The sequence below is a fragment of the Pleurodeles waltl genome, chromosome 5, assembly GCF_031143425.1.
Source record: "Pleurodeles waltl isolate 20211129_DDA chromosome 5, aPleWal1.hap1.20221129, whole genome shotgun sequence".
Classification (NCBI taxonomy): Eukaryota; Metazoa; Chordata; class Amphibia; order Caudata; family Salamandridae; genus Pleurodeles; species Pleurodeles waltl.
Window position 1 is genome coordinate 956,632,891 of NC_090444.1, and position 27,205 is coordinate 956,660,095.

The 27,205-nt window shown below is 41.9% G+C and overlaps 1 protein-coding gene across 2 annotated transcripts in view; it reads left to right on the forward strand.

The window, feature by feature from the left end:
- TMEM87B (transmembrane protein 87B) overlaps positions 1–27,205 on the forward strand; it is a 254,806-nt gene that overhangs the window by 32,523 nt on the left and 195,078 nt on the right. For both annotated transcript variants that reach the window (XM_069235077.1, XM_069235078.1), the window contains exons 2-5: positions 12,837–12,897; positions 15,951–16,042; positions 24,505–24,639; positions 25,093–25,149. In XM_069235077.1, the coding sequence (XP_069091178.1) occupies positions 12,837–12,897; positions 15,951–16,042; positions 24,505–24,639; positions 25,093–25,149 (345 nt within the window). The remainder of the gene's footprint in view (positions 1–12,836; positions 12,898–15,950; positions 16,043–24,504; positions 24,640–25,092; positions 25,150–27,205) is intronic.

The following is a 27,205-nucleotide window of genomic DNA, read 5'->3' on the forward strand; positions in this document are numbered from 1 at the left end:
CAGTTGATATATAGGTTACTAAATGAATATAAAATCTGAAACCTCTGTTGGAATTTCAAGCACTCATAAAAATAAAAATAAAATAAAAAAATCATCAAATTTTGCTCTATTTAAAAAAAAAATTGGTGTTCTGTTTCTTTCTTGTTGTGTGACTGTTATGTCTTTGTTTGGTCCAGTTAAATGCTTCACATGTATTTCCTTTTTAGGGTCGAGCCTGCGTTGCATGCGCTCGCGCATGCGTTTTGCAGCGAGACTCTCTTGTATTTAGAAAAGGGCTTGGAGCCCTGTCAACTTCACGTCAGTGTTTTTTATTGGTTGGTGGGCTTCCCTAATAAAATCTGCTTGCTTTCATTAGTCGAAGGCACGCATAGGTCATGCCTTTTCCGGTGGCTAGCCCTCCTCCAGCGCAGCGACCAAGTACAGAAAACATGCGAGGCTTGCTGTTTTCCATCGGGCTTGTGGCCTTTTTTTCTCTAATTTACGAGCCCGATCTCGCTTGGCAGAAGTCGAGCGCTTTACATACTTGATTTAACTTTTTCGGGTTATGTACATAAATGCACTTTTGCCCGATAGGTGAAAAGTCGGGTTAGGAGTTTACATCGCGATCAGCTCTAACATGAGCAAACGCGAGACTATGCATTGTAAATGCTTGTTCAAGCCTTACTGTTTGCAGTCACAGCTACCGAGGGTTGAGCTTAAGGTTAAATAAACAAGCCTAAGTGGACCAAAGAAGATATTTGTAATGTAGGAAAGTCCTCCTTTTTGCCCTGGTCACCCCCACACTTTTTGGACAGGTACTGGTGGTTACTGACTCTTGGCTGTGCCCTGGGTACTGCTTACCAGTCCCAGGGCCAGTGCTCTGTGTAAAGTGGATATGCAAATTAGGCTAATTATAATTGGCTAAGTTAACCTACCTATAAGTCCCTAGTATATGGTAAGGCATGTAGGTTTAGGGACCACAGCAGGTGCACTGCTGAGGTGCCCAGTGTAATTTTAAGGACAGGCCTGCCTTGCTGGCTGCTTTTAAATTAAAGTTATATGCAAATTCGGCTTTGGAATTAAAAGTAGTTCCAAAGTCTTAAACTACCTTATTTTTACATATAAGTCACCCCTAAGGTGTGCCCTTTGTGCCCCTACGGCTGGGTGCCATGTACCTATAAGCAGGGACCTTCTAAAAATAGTTTTATAAGCCCTGGTGAGGTAAAAACAGCCAAATTGTTTTTCCCTCATTGTAGTGAATGGCCTTCATAGGCTAGAATGGGGAGACTTTATTTTAATTTTAAAAGTCCCCTTAAATGACATACAAAGAGTTTGGTATCAAATTAATTGTTATAATAAATCCCACAACTTCCAGTTGTTGGATTTAATATAACTTGTTCAGGGAAAGAGTTTTAAACTTTACCTGAAAAGTTGACAATTTCAGCCCTGCATTGTTTTTGCTGCTGTGCTGTGTTTGGCCAGCCTCTGGCAGCCTGGCCAGGCTGCCTTGATGGGGTGTGACGTGGCCTGGCTTAACACAGAGATGTGCCTGTGGGAGGGAATCTCCCCTCAGCAGATGGTGAGGCAGGAAGTGGGAGGGCTGCCAAACTGGTCTTCAAAGGCAGAGAAGGACATTTGGAGCAACCCAGCACCACCCCAACATCCTGCAACCCCAGACAACTAGGTGCCCCCTTGATTAGATTAGGAGAGGGGTGTGTTTATGATTTTTAGCCACACCAGTGGGTGGGTTCAGCCAGATGTAACCTCCAAAAATCATTTTCAGCCATGATGGATTTTTGAAGAATGTTGCCTCCTGGGATTGATTTTTGCCACACTTCCCAGGAAGTGGTCATCACAGGGGGAAGGACCCTGCACCTGATTGGAGAACCAGGACCCCCCTGTTTTTAACCCCGGAGCAAGGATAAAACTGGCAGAGCTGCACCCACACCTCAGATCCCCATCAGATTCCAACAAGGAAGAACCAAAGGAGAAGAAGGACTGCCCTGCTGTTGCCCTGGCCTGCACCTGGAACCTGCACTCAGAAGGACTGCACCAGCTACACACTTGGGCTTCACCACAAGAAGGACTTTGCCTGGCTTCAACTGGTTCAAGGAGGGACTCCCTGTTTGCTACAGGTGAAAAATTGCTAACCAGAGTCCCCTGCACCAACTCCTGAAGAAATCAACCAGCTGACCACTGCCCAGTGGCCAAAAAGGAGTTTGCGCCAGGTGCATTCTGGGAGTTGTAGTCCAGACCCCCAAAGATCATCTCAGAGCTTCTGGACCCTTGGGGTGAGCTGTGGACCCCAAAAGAACCTTAAAAGAACATCTGGGAGAAGACCCAGAAGTTTGGAGAACTTTTGAAAAAAAGCTCCATAGAGGGACCTACCCACCGTGGCAACTCTAGCCGGCTTGCCTCAACCGCGACACGGCCTGATTTGCGGGTTCGTCCCGGTGAAGAAAATCTCCAAAAAAGAGACTAAGTCAGAACGTACAAAGTTGACCGGGACCTCCCAGCCAGCGTATCCGAGGAGGGCTCCAAGGATGTTGGATCAAGATCCAGGGGTACCCCGGTCGAAGGATTTTCACCTCGAAAAAACAACTAAGTCCGAAGGTAAAAATCTCCACCGAGGATTCCCGCGACGCGTATCCGGAGAAGAGTTCCAGAGGTCGGTTTGGACTGGCAGGTTCGTTGCGCTGAAGAAAATCTTCAGAAAAACGACTAAGTGCGAAGGTAAACTTTTGACCGAGGCCTCCCGCGGCCTGTAGCCGAGCCGGGCTCCATCGCGGTCGGCCTTAAACTTTGACTTTGCCCTGGTCGAGGTGCAACCAGTTGACCCGATTGGCACTTTTTGTTTCTAGGCGCTAAAAAAACAATAATTCTTTAAAAATTCATATCTCCGGTTCCCCTTATCCGATTTTATTTGTTTTTGTGCCATTTTAAAGATAAAAATAGAATCTATTTTCATAAATTGGTTTTGGATTTTTAAACTGTTTCCTGTGTTTTATTTAATTACTGCTTTGTGATTTTTGAATGCTTTACACTCTGTCTCCTAAGTTAAGCCTTGTCGCTCGTTGCCAAGCTAGCAAGGGTTGAGCTGGGTTTAATTTACTGAGACCTAACTGGACCTAAGTGGAGGTTAGTGGCCTATTGCTAAGTGCAGGTACCTACCTGCCCTTACCAATAACCCATTTTCCAACATTTTGTATACTGCACAATAATGCCCCACAGTCACATGGTAGAAATGCACCCAAATCCTCACACAAACCATAAAGCCAATGGTAAACAGTGGGCTGAATGCATTCCTCAGGAGGTTTTCAGAATGCCCCCAATAAGTCTTTCGCAACCAGACAGCTGCGGCCTGGAATGCTTTGACCTATAGTACACGAAAGGCAAGCACTTTTAAAACAGCACAATTGTCAACAACTACACTTCTGCAACATTTTTTTTATTAAAACAAATTTGAGCATAAAAACCTTGTGTGCAAAATCTAACAAAATTACACAGAAACAGATTTAGCAATTAAAGAAAATGTGTGGCTGCCCTTACTGAAGTGTAGCTAGCAAAAACATAACCAATTTTCCTACTCTTACTGCACAAGATCAGTCCAAAGCCCAGTACTTGAAAGATATAAGAACACGTTTACCATCTGCTTCAGTGCTTAAGTGATAACATATTTTAAAAAAATACACTGCGCTACTTCAATTATGGTAACACTTATTTTCAGTTTATTGAACTTTTTATCAAATCTTCCTTTAGAGTTGATCTCCAGAGCTTTTTCTTCCCACCATCAATCAAAAGGAGTGAGCCCTTAAGTTGTGTTAATCCAGTCCCTTGGAGATATTACTCAAAAGACCCTCAACCATGTATTCTACCCTCAACAATGTATTTGATCACTGTGGGGTGGGTTAATGGTTAGCATTAGCACAGGGCTTTTCATTCACTTGAGTGTCCTTTTATTTAAGTGAAAGTTTAAAACATCAGATGATGTTGTGAGGGCAAGTGATGAATCCTACACATCCGAATATCAGGTCAACATGTTTCAGCCTATAATGGCCACCTAAGGTCTAGAACTTTCTTCAGTACCTATTCACAAACCGATTACCTGCAACTTTCAAGTTATCACCATGAGAATTGTAGCACAAAGTTCATGTGGTGGAACAACATTTGGAAGCACTGGTGTGTAACCTACAATAAAACACATCAGAGGGAGATTACTTGATTGGTGACCACTTGAAAGTTGCGGCCTACCTAGGTGTCGGGTTTTACATCCACCCAATAAAGGAGCCAGCGGTCATTTTTCCCCTCCACTTGTGTGGCTGGGCCTGTTACAAGTGACAGGAGCAGACCAAACTAGGGACTATGTATATATATTTTTAAAAAAAGCTTCATTTCTTATGGTCACGGTTTTCATCTAACAGGGGAGGAAGGCTGTACATTGTTTTTCTTTGTTCTAGCACACAACAAAATGTAAATGTCTGTAAACGAGCTATGCAGATGTATCCGAATTAGAAAAGTCCAAATAAAACACATTTTGTGGCAATTCTGAAGTGTATGGGAAGCAAATATTATAAAACTATCAAAAAACAAATCAGTATACTAAGCAATGATATTCCCACACATTGTGTGCCGTATACTTTTATCAGTAAGACTCTGTGCTAATCTAATAGTCATTTCAATGGAAGATGTGTGGTCTGCAATGGCAGTACAATGCCATATATACTCCATTCCACAACAATACACTCCCCTCTACACTACTCCGCACCACACCACCAGACCCCACCACGTCACAGCACTCTGCTCTGCTTCGCTTCACTCTACGTCTCTCTGCACCACTTTACACTATGCCAGTGCACTGTACCCCACACTACTCTATGTACCACTAAACTCCTCATTTCAGTACTCTCCACTCTGCGTGATTCCACTCCACTCTACAACACTGCACCCTGTGCCTCAACACTCTACCCTGTACCACAACACTCTACCCTGTACCACTCCTGTACAGCAGTGCCCTCTGTGCCAATCCACTCTAAGCAGTGCTTTAAATGGAGAAAAAAAGTGCTGATACTTAACTTATTAAGCTGTGAACTGGAGGTGGGAGCAGGGGCAGGTCTGTGGGCAGGGCAAGGAATGAATCTTCTCTCTGTCCTTCCTTTTACATTGTTTTATAATAAAAGAGAACATTTCTGTCTCCTTATGTCTTTCCTCTTTCGCTCCTTTTTCTCCAAGGTCTATATTTTTCTGTTCCTATTTGGTCTTTTACCCCTCTATATATTTTTCTCCACTAATTCCTCCACCTCTTTATTTTTCCATTTTCTCTTGTACCACTTTCTTGATTCCATTTCTCTGTGCCTCTTTCCCCTCTCCTTACCATTTCTCTGTTTGCCCTTTTTTCTTCTGTTCTTCCTTGTCTCTGTTTCCCACGATCTGCCTTATCCTTCATTCTTTTCTCTAGCTGCCTTTCTCTCATCTTCTTCTACCCCTCTCCCCTCCCGTTTCTCTTGCCTACACATCACACTCGTTCCCTAGTTTCGTATTTTTCTTTTCTAAGCTTTCTCCATCTCTTTCTTTCTATCCTTCTTTTCTGTAACCCCAACGCTGCCCACCCCCCCTTCTCCTTTGTTTTCCATCATACCTCATGGAGCTCATCTGTTGCCCTATCTTAACTGCCTTTCCACTCCCAAGAAAAGCCTGGCCTTTACATACGTCACAGGAAAAGTACCGTCAGGCCTTTTGAAAGCCAATGAGGATGGGAATGGTCTTCTATACAATACTGCACAGGTGGATGATTCTGTTCTCAGCCAAGAAGGAATTTTTGCGGCTTGAAATTTGGGAGGCTCCCAGGGCCTTACAAGGATACAAAATGTGTTGAGGCACCAAAATAGAGGTGGCACCCATCATCGAATTAGATACCTAACAAGGTGGCCCACATTTTCAAATTGGGGCAGTTTGAACTTGTACAGACAGACATGCAGGGTAAGTGTTTTGTAAGGTAGGAGGGCTGCATGTATTGGTGGCTGCTGCCGTCAATGTTTATGATATCAGAGAAATGAATAGTAAAACCGGCCCACCAGACCTAAAGCAGGCCCACTAACAGCTGAAAAGACGTCCCCACACTGACCTTGAATACCAGCTCTTCTGGTACTGCCTGATTACCCTGTAAGCCAGTGGAACTGTAATATCCTGCGCTGTGGTAATGAGAGAGGGGGATTGAGCCCCCGTGCATGGCATTTGTATTTGCAATTCAGAATGTTTGGTACCAACTCGCTCATCTTCTCAGTGAACATACAATGGCAGGCACTTCTTGGCTGTGAACCACTTCTGAGCCACCCCTGATTAAATTAACCGTATTCCATCTGTGTGAACTGCGTTCACTCTTCGGACCTCAAACCTTCCATTTGGAATTCCACAACAAGACCCTACGCATCTCCCTGTTCACCTTTCTCTGCTGTTTTACTATACCCTTGAATGAATTTGCTCCCCTCCAAACTCGCCAAGGAACCAACTCTTTCAAAACAATGTGTCCCAGCCCATTTCTGCCTGATCCTGAATAGATCCATCTTCATGGCCTTCAAAAGCCCGATACCAAGCAGAGCCACTAAATAATTTTCACCTAAATGAACCACTAATAAATCAGGACAAACCCCTTGAGCTAATCTATATCTACATAATAATTCTCCCTACCTCATACCACTTTTACCCATCCAACAGATCTTAATTCTGTCCCCATCCAAACCCAATTGCCTTCCAAAATGTTGGGATGAAGCTAGCTTCTCGGCCCACCGCAGGAAGGAATGCCCCACTATCCTAACTGAACAAACTGCTCTGTTGGGGGCAGCTACACAACCTGCAAAAGGCAGAAACACCACATACAATTACCTATACATTTAACTGACATACATGTGACATTTCATCATGCCTCGAAACTAGCTTGTTCTAGCATAGCACTTAAGACACTGAGACTTCCAACTACCCAAATCCATTTTTGCCCTGTCTGAATGCCCAAGTTGCTTGGCTTCTGTAGCTGCCCCAATCCTAAAAGAATGAGTACCATAAAATTGTGAATCCATACCCAATTTTTTTAAAGCCATTTTTAAAACAAAGCAGCTGATGCGACTTCAACAGTGTACCATCCTGATGAAAAAATACAAACCTGGAACCCTCTGGCAAAATCCTGGCAAACTACCACCAACAATATACAGGACCCTCAGGAGAATTCAACACCCCCCCCCCCCTTGCATTACCACTTCACGGCCCCTACCCAACTGATCAACTTTTGATGACTGTAGCCACAAATAAATAACCCCTTTACTCACCCTCACGTCAGTGTGCAAAATGCCTTCCTTACCTTTAACATCCAACATCTCCGGGACTCTGAAGGCCCCATGAAAAAGCCATGACATGCATAAAGACATGAGAACAACCTCCCACGAAGAAAAACTTCTTTTAAAACTAAAATCAAGTCCCTCAACAACTGTGACGTTATTCGGCGTCTCAGATCACGCCTTGCACCCCCTTTCCTAGCCCATCCTGCAATAATCCTTCTGCAGATTTCTCCCTCCATTGGATCATAACCTCAAAAATACTTACCGTAAAAAGAAATGCCTGATGACTTACCCAATATGCTTACTGCCGACAAACCTAACTCAATCTGCTGTATGATAAAACGAACTGCATCTTCCCGCCTTTCCTTACAAGCCAAACCCTCCTCCCCCTGTTCTAACTGCCCCTGATTTAATTAATTCAGACCAATTCTGATCATAACCTTTCCGTGTAGACGGAGCTATAGACTGCTGAATCAGCTCCAACATCCTCAAATCCCCATCTCCCATAATGCCCCAGGAACTGCTATCTTCTGCGCGTCTGCTCCTGGTGCAGCCCACGGAATCTCCGCCACTGCGAATGAGATAGCTCAGCAGCAATGTCATTATTAACACCTGGAACATACTTGGCCTTGAACATTATATTAAACTTCAAACAATTCAGTATAAACAACCTCAATAATCTTAACAATTTCTCATCCTTTGCTTTCTGTGAATTAACAAGATTCACAACTGTCTGATTATCCACATTAAAACCCACATTTCTATTAGCTAATGTATGACCCCAAATCGACGGTGCCACAACTAATGGAAAAAAATCCTAAAATGCAATACTGTGCCGGGCTGCCTTCCATGCCGTCGGCCAACTCTCTGCAGGCCAATGTCCGTCCCAGAACAAGCCAAAAACATGAGCACCTGACGCATCAGAAGAAATCTGTAATTGCCAAAACCAATCCTCATCCTCCACAAACATCGTTACTCCATTCAAATCCTCTAAAAAGGAAATCCACATCCTCAAATCAGCGTGATCACTGGCCCGAAGCCGGATATGATGATGATGGGGCACAACCGCACCACTAGTAGAAAAATCCAAACTCTTACAAAAAACCCTTCTGACTCTTACAACCGTAAAAGCAAAATTTAAATGCCCAAGTAAACTTTGAACCGGCCTCAACTCCAACTTACGTCTTTGAACTGCCTCTTTTAACCACACAACCAGTGATTGTACCTTATCATTAGGTAAACGTACTTCCATTTTCTTTTAATCCAACTCTATTCCTAAAAAATTCAAACAGGTTGTGGGCCCTTCCGTTTTCTCCGGAGCCAATGGAACTCCCATGTTAAGCATGGCCTTTTGAAAATCCAACAAAGCTATCTGACCATCTACTGAATCAGCTGCTCCTAACAAAAAGAAATCATCCAAGTAGTAAGTTACAAATTTATAACCGGTCCATGACTGAAAAAAAACACTGCAAAAATGAACTAAACATTTAAAACAATGAACACGAAACTGAGCAACCCATAGGCAACATTCTGTCAACATAAATGGCACCATCAAACTGCATGCCTAACAAAGAAAAATCATCTGGATGCACAGGAAGGAGCCTAAAAGCAGACTGAGTGTCAGATTTTGCCATTTCTGCCCCCAAAGCCACATTGTTTAACCAATGCAATTGCTTCATCAACTGAAGCATAATGAACCATGGAATCTTCTGGGGCAATAAAATCATGAATGGATGCCCCCAGCGGCCATGACAAATGATGAATCGGACGAAACTCACCATGTTGTTTCTTTTGCACCACACCCAATGGGGAAATCGTCAAAATTTGCAACGGCCAATAGTCAAAGGGGCCCACAATTCTACCAACTTCAAGCTCTTTCCGCAACTTAGCCCTCACCACTTCAGGTTGATCCAATGCAGACTTCAGATTTCTGGCCCGACTTCCTCCACCATGATGATCGCTCCGGACCGCCCTCTATGCTGTTTCCTGAAAAACATCAAAATGTCTTCCCCTTTTAGACTTATTCTGCACACCAAAACCTTCCTCTCTCTCCCTTCGTTGCAGATGATCTACAGCTTCCAGTTCATCCCTGTCCTTGTAATCTAAAAGTTCTTCTTCCGTATCAACATTCTGCTCCTCGCAACCAGTGCTCAAGCTGGTAGATGGCTCTTGGTTTACCAAATGTTGAATATGTTGCGGTACTGGCAAAATTGCATCCCACGATGTCAGGCGAGTCGCTCCGGGTCTCGCCCTCTCTTCACTCCGGTGTCTTGGGGGTGTTCTAACCCCCACCGACATCCCCTGATTATCTGCAAGCTGCCCAAGCCATACAGATGATGATTGCTCCTCATGCCCGCCCATTGCATGCCTGCCGCCACATCCAGGCTGCAGAACTGATGACCCTGGCTGCCAAAAATCCAACCTAACCTGTGCCTTACCCGCTTTACCACTAACATCAGATTCACCATATAACACACCTCTCATACCTAAGCCACCTTTCTTTGCAAATTCAGTATGCTGCCCTGTCTGATAAATGGTCTGATTATTCACATCCCACTCTTGAACATTATGCAACATTGGACTAACCAATCTAAGAACCAACTGCAGCCTTCCACTATCTTGCCTCACCACAGGCACATTAACAAATTCAAATCCTGAAATAAAACTCCCTTCACACGTACGTTCCTCCTCCTCATTATCAGACACCACAATAACAATATCTCTATGTTCTGCAGTGGGCGCTGCCATCTTTAAAGCTATTCCTAACGATCTTTCCTCTAAAACTCCCTCTCCTCGCTCGTTATTTCCGAGGGGAGAAGAGCTTGTTTCTTCCCTGCTCGAACTACGCGCCTAACCACCGGCGCATGTGCGCTAACACCACAATCCACCAAGCGGGCATCCTCGGCTACCGCACTCATCATGAAGGCGCCTCTCCCTCTAGCAACCACTCGCTGCCTAATCGACGTGCAAGAACGACGCGCAGACTTTGTGCCACCTCTCCGACAGCCTGAATGCTGAACAAGTGAGCTGCAACCTTCATTATCCCTACCTGCACCAATACGCTCTGGCGAAGCAGTAACTCTCCTTCCCGCTTCACTTTTCTGCCTAAATGTTTTCATTTTACGAGCCGGTGACGCGCATTCGATTACTGCCACCGCCACGCCCTCAGATGATGCCCTCTTGGGCCTCCTTAAACCCGCCCAAACTTGCTCCAAAATACCATCTTGTAGGAGATCCTCTCTACCCTCATCCTGCAACATTTTTAATACTTGAAGAACCTTACTGGAATTGCCCATTTTAATAATAACACGCTATCTAACAATCCACGCATAAAAACCTTTATCAAAACCAATGATACAATCTAAGGCCTACTGCACAAATACCAAAAATCGCCGCCCACCCCTTGCCCTTTATTTATAAGGCCCCCATTACTCCCACCCTAACTGCCCAATCGCAAACCTGTGTGGTGGGTTAAACCACCGATTCCCGATCTGCCCGGGGGAGACCGGGCAAGCCCTTGCTCCCCCCCAAGCCCCTATTCGAGCACCATGGCTGAGTGCTAGTCTATATTAGTTGAAAAAGCACTGGGCATCTACACTGCTGCATCTATAAAGGATGTGTGTAGCGCATTTTCTTGAGCAGTTGCAGTTTCTGTATCATTAAGAAATTCTGTTTTCTGCGCAGTTTGGGCACTCTAAGGACCAGAGGGGCGAGAGCATCTGCAGAGGGAGAGCGGCAGATAAAATGGGTGTGCGATTAGTCTGTAGGGCTGAACGGCGATCGGCTGTTAGAATGTCTGTTAACCTCATCAGTAGCGATTGAGCACACCTGCTGAAGGTTCCAACTCCACTGAGCCTGCTGCCCCTAGGAGTACTGGTACTCTCCTCAGCAGAGGAGAAATTCTGGTACTCAAACAGAGAAAATGATCAAGTACACTAATTAGTACCTGTGACTATCTACCTATTTTAGCACTGACTACATCACCATAATCCACTCCACTCTGAAACACTCTGTGCCTCTGCACGCTGCTCTGCATCACACTGTACTCTATGCCAATGCACTCTGCACCACTTTACTCAGAAGCAGTGTACTCTGTGCTTCTGCATTCTACACCAATCTACTCTGAACCACTGCACTCTGTCACCATACTCTAATCTGCAACGCTCCATGCCATTATACTCTACTGTGCAATACTTTACCCCACTGCACTGTACACCATTGCAATCTACGCCATTGTACTCTAAGCAACTCTATTCTACTCTGTACCTCTGCAGTGTACACCATTGCAATCTACGCCCCTCTACTATACCCCACTGCACTCTACGACCAGCTACTCTGCAACACTGCACTGTCTACCACTGAACTCTCTGCCACTCTATACCACTACGCTCTGTGCTACTGCACTGTACCCTGCATCACTCCCCTCTGCTCTATTCCAATCTATTCTGCACCACTGCACTCCAGGCCACTCTAATTTACGCCTCTGCACTCTTCTCTCTGCCATTTCACTCTACTCTGAAACAATCTACTGTATACACATGCACTCTACGCCACTACTCTCTATGCCACACTATGCCAATGCACTGCAAACCACTTTACTCAAAACTAATACACTCTACGCCAATATACTCTGCACCACTGTTCTTTATACGACTTCACTCTCGGCCACTCTACTCCACTCTGACACTCCACTGTATAATACTCAATTCTATGCTGCCCTGCTTCATTAAGCTGTACTCCACTCTGACACTCCACTTCACTACAATCTTCTCCACACTACACAACTCCCTTTATGCCACTCGGTTACAACACACTATTCCACTCCACTACTCCTCTCAACTCCACTCTGTGCCACTCCACTCAGAGTAAAACCCTCTATGCCACTTTACTGTGCTTTCACCACTCTGCCACTCTACGAAATCTCTGACACTCTGTCCTTCCACTCTGCCCTTCCATTCTGGGATACTCTACTCCCTCCACGACACTCCACAGCACTCTGCACCACTCCATGACACCCCAGTTCTCTCCATGCTACTCAACTCTACTCCGCGCCACTCTATAACACTCCATAACACTCCGATCTACTCCACTTTGACATTCCGCTTCACTCGCCTTTACCCTACTAACTTTGAACCATGCTGAACAGCAGTCACGCAGATGTACAACATGGCTAAAACATATTGGCAAAGCCAAAAACTCTTACATAGGCGAGACTTATTGACATTTCCAGTGCTTGTTTATGTCTAGCCTGTGTAGTTCCACTAAAGGGAGGGGGTGTCACTTGAACAAAAGTTGAACTTTCACCCTTGAAGTGCTGAGTCTGTATTTTTTAGTAGCCGCTCAGTATAAGGTTGTTGCTGTGACTTGGAAATATCAAGCATTGAAAAGTGAGTCCTGCTCGTCATTGTAAACCCATGTTAATTAGAAGCGCTGGACCATCTGTTTGTATATTTGGATGAAGAATCTTGAACAAAGGTATGCGCTGATTAGTTTCTTATTTAACACAGCCTACTTTTCCTCTCTTTATTTCAGGACTCTGGCTTTCTATTTTTTCGAAAAACAATGTATAATTCTACCGATATTATTCTCAAAGGTGAGTATTAATAAGAATCGAGTGTAATTGTAAGCTAATGACATTGCGCACCGTTTTCCATCAGAGAACTGTTTACTCTTCTGTGATGCCGGAACGCATTTAAACAAGCTATAATTTATATTGGCAAAATATAAAATCACTGCATGGTTCTGGTCTGTTGCTACCATTAGACGGGGCGTCACGGCGGCATGGAGGCTGCCAGCTGTTTAATTTATGGCTGAGATTTTTAGAGGACGTCATACTAAGTCAGGAAGGGAGTCCGGCACTAAAAGGGTTATTCTCTTTCAGTGGTGAGGTTGAGAACCTGCCATCCATGCTAGGCAAGCCAGGGCCTGGACTGCGCAGGCTGCCCAGCGGGCATTGTCAGTGAACGCAACTCTGCCTTAAAAACGGAGTAATCAACTCCAACACTAGCCTACTCTACTCAATTATTTGTATGTAACATATCCACGCACATGCCGTCAGCAGTCTGATCACACCCCTCCTGCAGGCTTAAACCAGTCTCCTTTCCTGCACTAACTACATTGTATGCCTCGTTCCAGGCTTCCAAACGAGGCCGTCCTTGTGCTCGACCTACAATGCGCCTAATTTAGTCCGCATGCACTGAGGCACTTTTACAATACATATCTACTGGAAGATTAAGTTTAATGAACATGGACGATGAAAGGTTGCCAAAAAGCTGTGCACTCTTGTATGTGGCTATGGCAATTAGCCTGCTTTCATAAAAAACATCTTCACGGGAGAAAGTAAAGATTCCCTTACCTTTTGCACATTTGCCATTTCTCGCCCCCTTCCCCCCCCCCCCCACCCAAATTTAGGCCTTTATTTCAAGTATTCAGTGTTCTCGATGTCATTCTTTCAGTGTGCAGTTTTAGTTTTTCTTTCTACATCTTCTTGCATAATCTGGCTAATAATCCTTTTCGTGGCCTCAAGGAAGTACAACCCGTAACTTAACTGCTGCCAAGGCCTCCCTTACCCTGTTTATTCTGCTGAACCAATTTCCTCCTTATTGAGTGCTTTTCACTTTGTATGTAGATAGCTGGACGGTAGTTTGTACATTCATAGTAAATATAATAGAAGTCCCTGTATAAGAACTCAAACGTAAATCCCACATAGTGGAAAAACAAATTAATAGAAATAGAGTTTTATTACAATCGGTACAAAAAGCAGAATGGTTAAAGTATTGTTTTACTAAAAGAGAAAAATGCTTTAGTAGAAATAAAGTGAAATGCATATAGAATCCAGTTAGGGCACAGTGGTTTAATATTAAGGCAGAAAAAGAGATAAGGGTAGAAGGAGGCAGGGTAGGAAACGGTTGAGGTGGAATTATGGTAGTCAAAACGGCCTAAACAGAAAAGCAGTTGTATAGACTAGGGGACAATATAATCCAATTTAAAAAAAAGATGTGTGAAATATTGGGATACCCTCACACCCACAAAGCATTGTAAAAATATGGGAAAGAGGGACGGATGATAAACCTCGGTTCCCCATCCTCCAAAATAGCATTTTTAAGTGTGAAAACTGCATCTTGTGGCTGCACATGGGAAGAGAGTGAAGGATAAAAGGTTCTATGCTAACCCTGAAGAGAAGCCAGGAGAATTATTTGTTTTTTTAAAAATATTACACCTTAAAAGAAACATTTAACTGTTAAAAAAAATTACATTCCATGAATTGGTTTCTGGTAAATGCCATTCACTTTTAAAGATTTGATTGAACAGTTAAGTGATATGTTTTTTTAGAATTGGTATTTTGTTTTTCTTTGAAAGCATATACTCCCTAGCTGAAGGGATCCAGGAAGTAGTTCTGTGACACTGGGCTCATTTCTCACCTGCCAGAGTCCACTGTTAAGTATTTTCAAGTAATATTGTTACTGGGTAGTAGAGTACTTCGTCTTCTCTCATCCTGTCTGTTTAAAGGCCCCACTGTCTGGCATCTGGTAACCAGTATGGTTAAATCTGTGTTCCGAAGGCTGTTGTAATTGGCTCTCCGTATTGGCACTATTTCTATGAAGTGGTCATGATGTTCTGGATAATCAAAATTCCTTTTAAATGCCCTTGAGATAGATAGATAGAGAGAGATATATATATATATATATATATATATATATATATATATATATATATATATATATATATATATATATCTTTGACATTCCTGCACTTAGATTTGGTAAATGAACAAAGTCTTCTGATCTTATATTTTTCAAATTTTGTGGAATCTCTAGAGTTCAGTTCTGTTACTCAAACGGGGGTTCGTGCGTTTAAGGTTTTACTTGATGGGGCTGGAAGCAATTTAAAATCTCCACCAAACAATATTAATTTGAAGGCATGTACGCGCACCTGCTACTCGTCCTCTTTAGTTCCTTTTCTTAGAAGTAATCAACAGCTCCCGATTCCATAGAAAAAGAGTTAACCGAAAGTGTTACAATAAAAATTAAGCTTGCTGGAGAACATGGGTGTTTTGTTCCTTTCACTTCAGGACAGTCCCACCCTTTTCCTGAAATAGTAACTTAAATAATACAATACAACTGTGACACACGGAAAAGGCACACAGATTCATATTTTTTTCTAAGAGTGTTCTTTGCAGTTATATTGTGGGTCAGCTAAATAGTTAATTTGAATGCAAAGTGAAATTTGGGGTTGGAATGATTTCACCTTGCTCAATTTTGTGCTAGTTCTGCAGTTGTCTCAGATGCCAAAAGTGACTGCTTTTTGAAAGCAAGTGGTTTAAGTTGTTAACCTCCTGAAAATTCCCAAAGAGATTATGTCACACATAAACCTTTGTGCTTTGGTATAGGACTACCTGTGGATAATGTACCAAACTAGTGCTTAGTGGGGGATCTGTTATGAACATTCTGAACGCAGGGGATTCTGTACAAAGGTATACTCCCCTTTACCTTTTCTAGGGGGGTGTCCAGTTGTATACCTTTATAATTTTGCTCAGATTGCTATTTACCTAACCCTGCAACTAACAATTGGGGCGCAAGCATGGCTGGGTTCCATAAACAGTAAATATTGCTAATCTATCACAAAGTGTATGCTCTTTTCCAACAGTTGTTTCGCACAATTGTCCAAAACCTGTAACATTTACAGTGGAGTGGTACTTGAAACGGTTTTCCTGCTACAATCATTTCCTCAACCTGGAAGTAAGTTCACTGTTTTCTCTCTTACATTATCAGTGACCGTATGGCTGATTAAATGATATTGTCTGAAATGGGTTCCTGATTTGTTATGTTGTGTTAAATTTGTGTTTTGTGTGTTTACAAAAAAAAAAATAGAACATGTAGAAGAAAGAAATTGATGACCATGAAACATCCACTTTGGGGGAGATACAAGAGGTGATATTGGTGCTGATGACGTCTTTCCACTTGTGTTCTTGTTAGAACAAAACTGTGATTCTTCGTCCTTCGCATGTAGACCCCTGAAATCGAGCAAAGGCAACTCTTACAAGGACATAGCAATCCCTCCCCTCATGAGGTTTTTGTCACAGTGATTTTTTCTCTCTCTCTTGAACAAATTCTCTTACAAACGTCTGATGCATGCAGTGTATTGAGTGCCTTTAACTCAACCTTGTGTAGACCTCAATAAGTTGGGTATCGTTAGTGCTGCCAATGTAACACGCATTTAAGCAAGCAGTGAAATATAAACTAACACCTACACAAAAGCTCTGAATGGAGAACTGAAAACGTTTGCAAGAATATCAACGTGCCAAGGTACATTTTTTACACTGCTAATGCATGTCCCCGACTTAATATTTTTGGGCGGGGTGTAGTTATTGTTGCTAAAGTTACCAGCAGTGACCTTCATTCCATATTGAATTTACAATGGTCTTTGTTGAAAGATCAGTCCTTATCCAAAGGATTATAGAAACCACAATACAATTGAATGAGGCTCCTCTCAATTCTTGCTGTCCTACTATGAACCTCACTTTTTTTCTGGCTTTTTTTTTATTCCCAAAATTTTATCCCTGAGAGACAATTAAAGGTTTTTGGTCTGGGCTGACTAGGTTTTTCATACCAAATTGTAATCTCAAATCATTTAATCTTTCTTTGTGTTTTGGCATAATTATGCTTCAATTATACTAAACAAAAACCATTAGAGGCTATTTTTGAAGAATGCATCCCTTGGTAGGAAGTAGCTGATTCTCTACAAAATTCTTTGTAATCCATAACTTATCCATGGACTTTCAAAGACCTGCCTATACGCACGTTATGCTTGATGGAGCGCTCACTGTATTTTAACAGGCTGTATGATCCAGTTCACGCAAACAGTTTTTGTTATCCTGCAACAGTAGCCTCATGCGTGGTGTCTGACACCAGCACATAGCAGCACCGCATAGTGCTTGTTGTTGACCATCCCATACACGTGCTTGTGTTCCTTTCTGCCTCCATGGTGCTCACCACGGAACGCTCCCTTTTCTTGTCTGTGTCCTCGTCAGCACCTTGATTCCTTGCTGTTCGCTGCATGTCTGTGGCTTGCGTGAGCTGCTGCTCAATTGTCAGGTTCTACCTATTGATTTGAGGGGTTGGGTTTCCACATTTATACCCCTTGTAGATCATGTTGCGTACAAGGTAGTGCAGCATGTTCATTAATTTGCATTATAAAGTTATGAAACGCAACATTTTCAGCTTTCCATCCTTTTGGGACTGCCTCTACCCTACATAATTGAGGTGAATTAAAATGAGTAATATTGCATCGGTTAGAGCAACACCTATCATCAGGGCCTAGAGGCATTTCAGTTTGTAAAGTACGTTCAAGTGATATAATAATTAAGCTTACACAACTGTAGTCACAATCGCGGAATTTAGATAAGCTTTTTATTGGAGCAAACCTAGTGTGTTGTTGAGCTCTTAAAGAAATTTGTGTGTAATCAGCAAGTTGCAGTTTTGAGTCTGGAACTGGCCGGCTTTGCTTTTTATATTTCTGAGGTCAGTGAAATTAGCTACACTGACTTGAGTTATTGTAATGTATCTTTTTACAGTAATCTGATTCACTGTGCGTTCATCTCTCTATAATATCAAAATCATGTAATTTGCTAAGTAAGTTCTTCGTGGGCACTGTTGTCATCCACTGTGGTGGTTCGTAGAATGGTATGCAGCTGGCACAGTGATGGAAGAAAAGGTTTTGTGGAACACTATATGGGCAATTCCAGTTTTTTACGTTTGCCTACAGATCAAAATTGGGCCACGGCACAGAAAACACCCATAATTGATGTGCTGATGACACTGAGAAACTAGTGGATTTCACCGTTTGTGACTTTCTTGTGCACAAATGTGACCAGAGAGAACCACAATTGTTCAAATCACTCCTGAACCGCACCATTTGCATAGACATCACACGGGCGAGAACCACCCAAACTGGTCAGTTCTCAGTTTGAGGGCCTTTTTTGTTCATTCTAGAAGGAGGAAAAATAAATTAATATTCATTGAAATTCACTTCAGCATAATTACGAATAAAAAAGGCTACTCACTCTGTAGAGAACTGTCTTCCCACGCCAGTATGATTTTGTGTGCCTCTGGATTTCTATGGAATAAATTGTCTGCTTCTTTCAACAATATCTGCTGCTTCTCTTGCACATCGAAAGCTTGGAAACCTACGCTTCTTTCGGACCACTTTTGTGAGCATTAACTCATTGTTAATGACCAGCAGCCAAATTCTAGCTCTTCTTCCCACAAAGTGAATTACATGAGACCATGGTTCAGTGAAATGTACTACTTATGTTGAACAAACAGCCAAACAGTTAATTGTGTTTTGGTGCTTGCATAACTGGGTTGGCTGGATCACTCGGTGGGACACCATATTACGTGTTGTGGCTTGATAAAATGTTGCCCAATCATAGTCAACATCTTCGTTTGCTTTCCTTGAAACAATTGGATTGCATATGTGATAGTGATCCGTGGAGAGCAAGGACAGGTTTAGCAACAGAATGGCACGCAGACCAGGAATCTAATAGATATTGGGATCTCGAAATGTGGAATACGTAGTTGACTGTTAAGACACGTGTTTAGCAGCAAATGTGGCACTATGTAAGAGGTACAACATTGGCTCTATGTGAGAAGTATCTGCTGCTGCTACTCACTTGATACATCAGTGTATTACCCAAACTTGCAAACGTATTTTCAATATACAAGAGCAAAAACAGTTGTCCTTGCTAAAGATTGTTTAGTAGTTTCCACTTGCATTAGTCTTGTTTCAGTTGGTACTGCCATTGGCCAACAATTTTTTTTTTTTTTTACATTTTTTAATTTTAAATAAATAGACTCCCCTGTAGATAACAGTAACCAGCACATAAAAATTGGATAGCTGAGATACTTGGCATAATAAAAAATACTTTTAAATTAAAATATTTCTACAACACTAAACTGTCACATAAGCACATAATTCACAGGAGACATGTCTAAACAAGAAAGCTTTTCAATGACTTAAACAAATATTGCACCGGTGAATGTTAGTTCTCTTTTGGCTGTGAATTCCACTGCTGTGAAGCAAGCGACAAAGTATGTCTGAATAAGATCTTGCGTTTGGCTAGGCGAATGAAGCTACATTAATTGGTTGAGACATGTCTTTCAGGATTGTTCAGACGTGCACTACTTCTTGGCTGCCCAGCTTCTGCGTTAGACTCTACACACTTGATTTTAAATTGTAGACATAAGTGCAAGATGAGCCACTTCAGCTAAAACATGACAGAGATATGATTACATTTTGAGTCACTAGCTACGAGGCTCAACAGCTTAGTGAAGACTTTAAAAAAAAAAAAAAAAAAAAAAAAAAAGTCAATGGGGAAGGCAGTAAGGTGAACTATAATTGCACTTACGCCACTAGTTCTAGAAATAATCAAGACTTGAATGATGAATCTGAAATCATGTGAATTAAAAAAGCTATTTTGTTTGGAAGGTGTAGCTCAGATTGGTCAATCTTTAAACCATAACATTGTAAGTTTAAAAGGGAGCTCAAGAGAAAATGTAAGAAACAAATTACAGGTGACATGGTGGGAGAAATTCCAAGTGAAGAAAGTGCAGGAAGTAGTGACTGTACCAAGGCGCGAATAAAAGAGATTCTGTATTAGTTACACTTAGCTTCAGTGAGTGATGTGTAATCCATTCTTCTATGGTACTAAGACAGTCCATTTGCTGTAGAACATCATCCCAAAATAGCGATTTTTAAATTAGTATTGTTTGCATATTGGTGGATTGAGATACCTGAACCTAGAGCCACAAAACCCAGTGGCTCTCTTGATTTTGAAGTAGAAGGACAATAGTATTTTCTCCCTCAACCATCCCACATAGCTTGGAAGAAGGTCCAGCTGGGCAGTACCTACCTGAATGATTAGGACCATGCTGAAAGAATTTGTTTTGGACAGACCAGTGCTTGTCTTCAAGACCGAAATAAGTACATCACAGGTGGCCAGTCAAAAGGTGTTGAGATCAAGGAGCACAAGTTACAAGCATCTCTCCATTGAACAACACACATCACCAAGGAGCTGATCAAATTCTTGGTACCATAGCCAGACTGAAAACTGGATTTGTAGTTGCATGTAAATTATTACACAATGGCCTTATGTTTCATCAGTTACATCCAATATAGCGTTTCAAATGCTGTGGCATCACTTTCCCAGATTTGAAACTAGAAAGAAAAAGTCCATGGATAAACAACTTATTTTCAACCTTAAGTACTTATATTCTTTAACCGGTTTAATTGAGCATGATGAAAAAGAATTGCCAATTCGACCCGTACACACAATGAATCTAACAAGGATATAAAATCACATTAAATTAGTGATGCACGTGCAACGTTAATCCATGTGATAAAAAGAATTTCCATAAACTTGGCAGTGTGTGTATGTTCCTGTGTTTCCATGATAGTTGCACATCATTTTTAAAATAACATAAATGGATAATAACTGGCAAGGCACAAAGTTTTTGCAGTGGCTGTTGAATAACAAGAGTACCTAGTCTTGATATAAGTTTGTTTGTTTGTTGTTTTATGTTGTGCAAACGGGGTTCAAGGGCATCAGAGCACTTCACAAGAGAGCAAGAAGGAAACTGTGGACAACAATCTTAAGCAATAACAGATAAAGCAACAGAGAAATTCCACAGACCCAGCTGTTCGATTCAGAGAAGGAAGATCAGGCAGTTTGTATCTGGATAGACTGTATCAGGGTAGATCGGATAAGGCAAAAAAGGAAATACAGAGAAGTTGTCATAGCTTCATCGAAAGTATCTATCAAATAGGAAGATTTTGAGATCCTTTTTATGTGGCAAGAAGCAAGAATGTGCAAATTGCTGGTGGGGTGTAGTTCCAGATCTTTGTTGCACTACCAGAGAATCATTGTGTCCTAAAGTGCTTCTATCTGAATGTTAGAGGTTCTAGAAGGAAGGTTTCAGCATTTCCAGCCAAGTAGAAGGGCACAGTGTTGTGGAGGACTTTCTGGGTGATCTTCAATTGGGCTCTTGCTTCAATGTGAAGCCATTGTAGGGTGTGAGGAATAGGGGAAATGTCACCAATGTTTTGTGGCCTGTCACAAAGCAAGCAGCTGCCTGTAGCACTGCTCCCAGGGAACAAGGTGTATTTGGGGGAGACCGAAGAGGTAACATTTATTGAGTACCAGTGCCTTGACTAAACATTTTTAGGTTCTGCTCCAGAACAAAATACCAGATTTTCCGGTGCTATGTAAGCAAATGGTGGACACTCTTGGCCATGGACAAGATTTGCTTCTGAAGGTTATGAAGATTGTCAAGGATAAATCGCAAAGAAGACTGGTTTACAGTTCAGTGGAGAGACTGAATCGAGCTACTCTTGGGCAGGGAATTTAATTGTTTTGGTGAGATTATAAGAAATTCAGGTTTTGTTGGGTTGAATTTTAGGTGGTAGTTTGCCATCCACTTTTGAATTCTGTTTTGGATGTTGGAGAGTAGGAGGATCTAATTCGGGCAGGAAATCTTCAGGTAGATCTGGGTGTCATCCGCATATTGGTGATAAATATTTCATAGTTTCTCTGAATCTTTCCAAGTGGTGCATGATATAGATTAGGCAAGATTGGATATGAGATTCCACCTCGTGCATCTCTTTTACACTCACCTACTTTTCCTGACTCTTTACATCTCTCTGGCAGGTACTTCTTCATCCATCCCAGTGTTCTCCCTATGAAATTCTTGTCACATCTTTCTTTTCCTTCTCTTTCATCCCTTTTCTGTCTGTCTCTCTTACTGTGTGGACTAAAGTCGAATGATAGGGGAAAAAGTCCTGTTCTCTCAAATTAATCCCTGTGCCCACTGCCTGCAACCACTGGCATAAATTAAGCATGGTTGATACTTTCAACAAATGTACTTTGCTTTCGTCTTCTATAAATAAACACAGATATTTCTAACTCCTCAGTGGGAGTTCATACTATTTTGCCAACAAGTTGACGTTTTGAGGAATTATTTTCATTTTAAAGACATTTGAGTCATTTTTACTTATCTATTTTTTTTATTTTTATGGCGTTTCATTTGCTTGCATCATTACGCCTGCAAATCCTGTTTTTCGTCCGACATTTTTATCCCGTACGTTTGTGCTGATAAATTCTCATTTGTTAATCCTGTGACCATTTCATAGTTTGTTTAACTGTTCCACACCTGTTTACTGATCCTCCATATTTATGTAGAGCCTAGTGCTCAGATGGTACCTCCAAGTTACTGTAGTCAATTTAAGAGGCATTCTTGCTCAAACTGGAACATTGACCTTTTCCCTTGATGGATTCTCCGTAAAATGCCTTTCTTTCAACCCAGGTTTAAAGTAAAAACCTACCACTATGCCAAGTAATATTGCCGGCTGGCATCCATGGCACCTGGGCTACAGAAATTCAGATGTCTGAAGTTTACTGGATAACTTTAGGCAATCTACCATCAAAAACTGGCAAAAAAAACAGGAGTAGCCCAGACAGTCCAGCCATGGTATTGAAGTGTAATGTTTTTCATTTGTCTCTCCACGTCTGGTCAGGCAAAATGCTGTCACTCAGTGCAGGACAATCAATGGTTGATTGAAGTTGGCTGGCGTTTTCCTCCATGATGTATGCTGTGGTGGGTGAAAACATGTGAAGGGCATTTCAATACACCAGTGGATAAATAGGTTTGACTCAAAGCCCCACCATGCATATGTGTGTGTATGTATTTATGTATGGATGTATCTATTTTTAATATGAATTTTGGGAAAAATATAAAATTGTCAAGACAACTAAAGCTGTGCCTCGGCTAGAACTAAAAATGTTTGGGGTGAGATGGACTGACCTTGCCTCTTTAAGGATACGTTCTCTCACTTGGTGACTGTGGGTCCGTTTGCAACTACAAACGGACCTACCTCTGCATGAATGCCCAGCTGGCGACATGCAACATATGATACTAGCCACGGCGAAACTGGCTTTCATGTTTCCGGGGTTGATATTGTGACGACCACTACTACATCTGGTATTTAACATCAGTTACGTACGATGCGTATAAGCCTCAGGAACTGTGAAATATAGCCGTTATCGAGTGGTATTATTATTGTTATTATCATTGTTATTAATTATCTTCGTTATTAATCTTCATGTGCTACAAAACATCCAAATGTTCAATGTTTTGCAGATATGGCTGGGGATCCCTGTTTGGAACAATTTTAGTGGGGGGAACCACTTGTACAAATTATTTTGCTGTACTTTCCATCCCATCTGCCACGCCCATCCACAACACTGTCTCAGGATTTGGGTGGTCAGAGGAGCCAAATCACGTAGCTTAATTTTCCCAACTGAGCCTTATCTTTGAAATAAGAGAATACTGTGGTGCCCGAGTTTGTCTGAGGTGTCAAGACGTCACTGCAATTTTGTTGATAGCAGCAGTACTTCGTCTCGACAGCGCTTCCCAGCAGATGGTTGTGATAAGATGACCTTCCCCCCCCTCTATGCCTTGTTTCTGAAACCACCAGCTCGAGATCTACTGCACTACTGATTTTTAGCTGACTATACTGAAATGCCACAGTTTAAACTCTTGAATTTCTGTGTGACAGCAGCATGGGTGTCAATTAACCGAAATGTCGGAGGTAGCGGAAGTGACATCACACACCCTTTCACCTCCAATTTCACTCATACACGGAAATTCACACCTACACTCTAGCATACACACACACACACACACACACACACAAGCATTTAGTTTACTACCTCAGCTACCATCGAATGGCGTATTCCAGCTAAACGTATCACATTTTTATTACACTAATATTGAATAATATACTACTATTCAATATTAGTGTAATAAAAACAATCACAGAGAACAAAGAGAGTGGAGCCTTAACTGACGTCCGAGCTCCCACAGTGTTTCTGGCACTGAATTTGCCACCTCTGAAGCCAGAGGGGCGCAGATCGGGCAAGCCAGCAGGTGTGACCCCAAAATGACGTCCATAAACAGCAGTACTTTTTTAGTACAACGCAGTTACATTGGTGCAGGTATGTGGAGGGCTCCTTGTAGCAGTCAGTACTTCAGAACTGTATATATTGAAGGTTGAACAACATGAGCACCAACATATGACTTGCTGTGTTGTTTGTGTGAGAGGGTGATTGATGGGTTTCCTTTTCTGTGTCTATTTCTGCATCTAGGAACAGATGGACAAAGTTGGAGTTCCCGTTGATGTTGATTTCTGTAATCTATATCTACGTGGAGGCCAGTGCGTGAAGCATAAGGATGTAAACCTTGCCTGTAATAACGACATGCAAACGTTTCCTATTTTGAGTGTAAGTGTTTATCTGTCTGTCTGTCTGTCTATCTGGTTGCCTATCTATATGCCTATCTATATATACATCTGCCTATCTACCTATCTCTCTATCTGCCTATTTATCTTCCAGAAAATCAAAGCCTCTTACGATAAGTGCACATTCTGGGATTTTCTGACTCTCGGGTCAGCTTGAATTCGGAGGGGTAAACCAAGCGAGTTTGATAGAGAGGCGCCTTTGCTGCTCCCAGAACACTTTTATATCTTCGGTTGTATTGCATGTCTGTTTCGGTGGGTGAACTCTGACGTTCAGCCTCTTCTTTGAGTTTTAACATGCCATGTTATTGCACCATCCCTTGCCTGTAATCAAATAGGTTGATATTTCCAAACGCTGCTTCTACCAGGTATCTAATGAATCTTAGAAACAAGTGATGCGAGGTGTGCAGTTTGTTATGGAAACTTTTTCTTTTTTCAGATGAGCAATGACGTTTCTCAGCCTGTGCCATCGCCGGCAGAGACGTTAAATCCGCAGGTATTCAAATGTTTTATATTATATGCTGTCCCTTACAGGAGATTTAGAAACAAGCTGTTAACCATTAATATAGTGAGCTAGTTACCAGCTAGCTTTGCAGAGGAAGACAAAGTTTACAGGTAAATTACATTATTCTGAATAAAGAATGACTTGAAAGATTTGTAAAGGATTTGTCCACAGGAGGATTCAGTTCGCATCAGTGGTGGAGGGAGTATGTGCTGTGATTATTTTTGCGGATAACTTTGACTTCCTACAAAATTTATACTGCAGCAGAAATTAAAAAAGAGATATGCTTATTAACTGTTTCCTCTGTTTTTTTTTTTTTACTCCTGTAAGCCCACCCTTGACGAATATTATAATTTTGAAAGGAGGTTCTAATTATTGTTTGTGCCGTGAACCATAACTGGTGAATTTAAGTGGTTTTACATGTTTGAGCTACAACCGTAACTGTTTCTAAGTGTGCTTTTTTTAGTGAAATTCATAGAGGTTTCTTTTTATTAAGGAAGGTTAAATGACTTTAAATATTGTGCGACTATGCATTTCATACATTTGAACTGTTATCACTTATTACTTCTTTCGTTTTCTTCATTATACTTGTTTGAGAATGTACATTCTTTTAATTTTCCAACCTCTAATTATATAAAACCTGTTTAGTAATCATGCATTTGACCCCACTTGTGTTTCACTGAGCTAAGGACTGGGAGCATGGTGTGATCCATCAGTATTCCCCTGAGTGAGTGGTGGTGTTCCTGAATCTGACTACAAATGATTGTGCATTTGACTCCATTGCTGTGTCATCGAGTCAATGACGGCGAACATATTCAGAAGCCTCTAAAATGTCGGAGTGTCACAATCCTTTAAAAAAAAAAAAAAAGAAAAAAAAAAAAGTTTTCATCTCCTTGAATAAAAGTTGCAAGTCATGCCAGAATCAAGACTGCAAAGAAATGAAAAGGGTTTCCGCCACATTAATTGGCAATTCTTCCAGTCAATCACATTTAAGGAAAAATTCAAATGTGATTGGCAGAAGAGACTCTAAACAGCAGAGACCTACAAAAATGTTAATCATTTGAAGCCCATTCGGTAACTTTTTAGAAAGGTAATATCTCTTTAATTACTACATGGATTTGCACCAAACCAACAAAAGCTTGATTACTGAGTAAAGATCTACTATAATTTCATGTGATGTGATATGGCTGAATGAGTGTTGCACATCCATTCAGATGCTGGACTGTAGGTGCAAGCAAAATTACCCACAGGAGCTAAAATGGAATAACACAACATTTTTCTATTTCTTTGAAGAAATCTTTCGAGTTACGAGGTCTCTGGATGTAGATTTTCATAGTCACCGACTCCATTGTTAGATTGTTTCCTCGGCCTTCAGGTTCGGATGTGATCCAGTGTACTCTAGGTCTTGACAAGTTTGTTGATCTTTTTTCGTGGCTTCGCGGCCACTGGCTTTCACACCTGTCATGAGAAAACTCTTTGATGCAGGTTCCACTTATGCCTTTGGTTCTATCTTTTGGGCCCATCGACAGCTAGCATCTTTGGGCCACAGCATCCTCCGGACTTCCTTCAGAGAATGATGATTCTCTTGAGGTAATGGAATGGCTGCCCTTTAAGAGATGCCTCAAGTGTCACTCTTAGGTATCCCTGGGCTGACCTCCATGCTATCTGCAACTTGTGCCTCTTGCTGGACCACGACAAGAGCTGCTGTGACTGGTGTTCGGAGTTCTGCCAAAAGAAAACCGTACACCAGTGCAGAGATCGACAATCAGCACACAGCATGATGGCCCAGTCAACTTTAGGGATGACTTACACCTTCTGTGAAATCTGTCCCCTGGTTTCACTGATTCATCCAGCACATAAGCACTACCTTTCATTAATGATAATTGGTCAACACTACCAGTTCAAAGTGCTGCCCTTTGGAGTCACCTCGGCTCCGAGGGTATTCCCCAAGTGCTTAGCGGTGGTGTCTGCTCACTTAAGGTAAGGAGGAAGAGGATACACGTATTTCCCTAGCTGATCAAGAGTGCAAGCAAACAAGAATGCCTGGTTT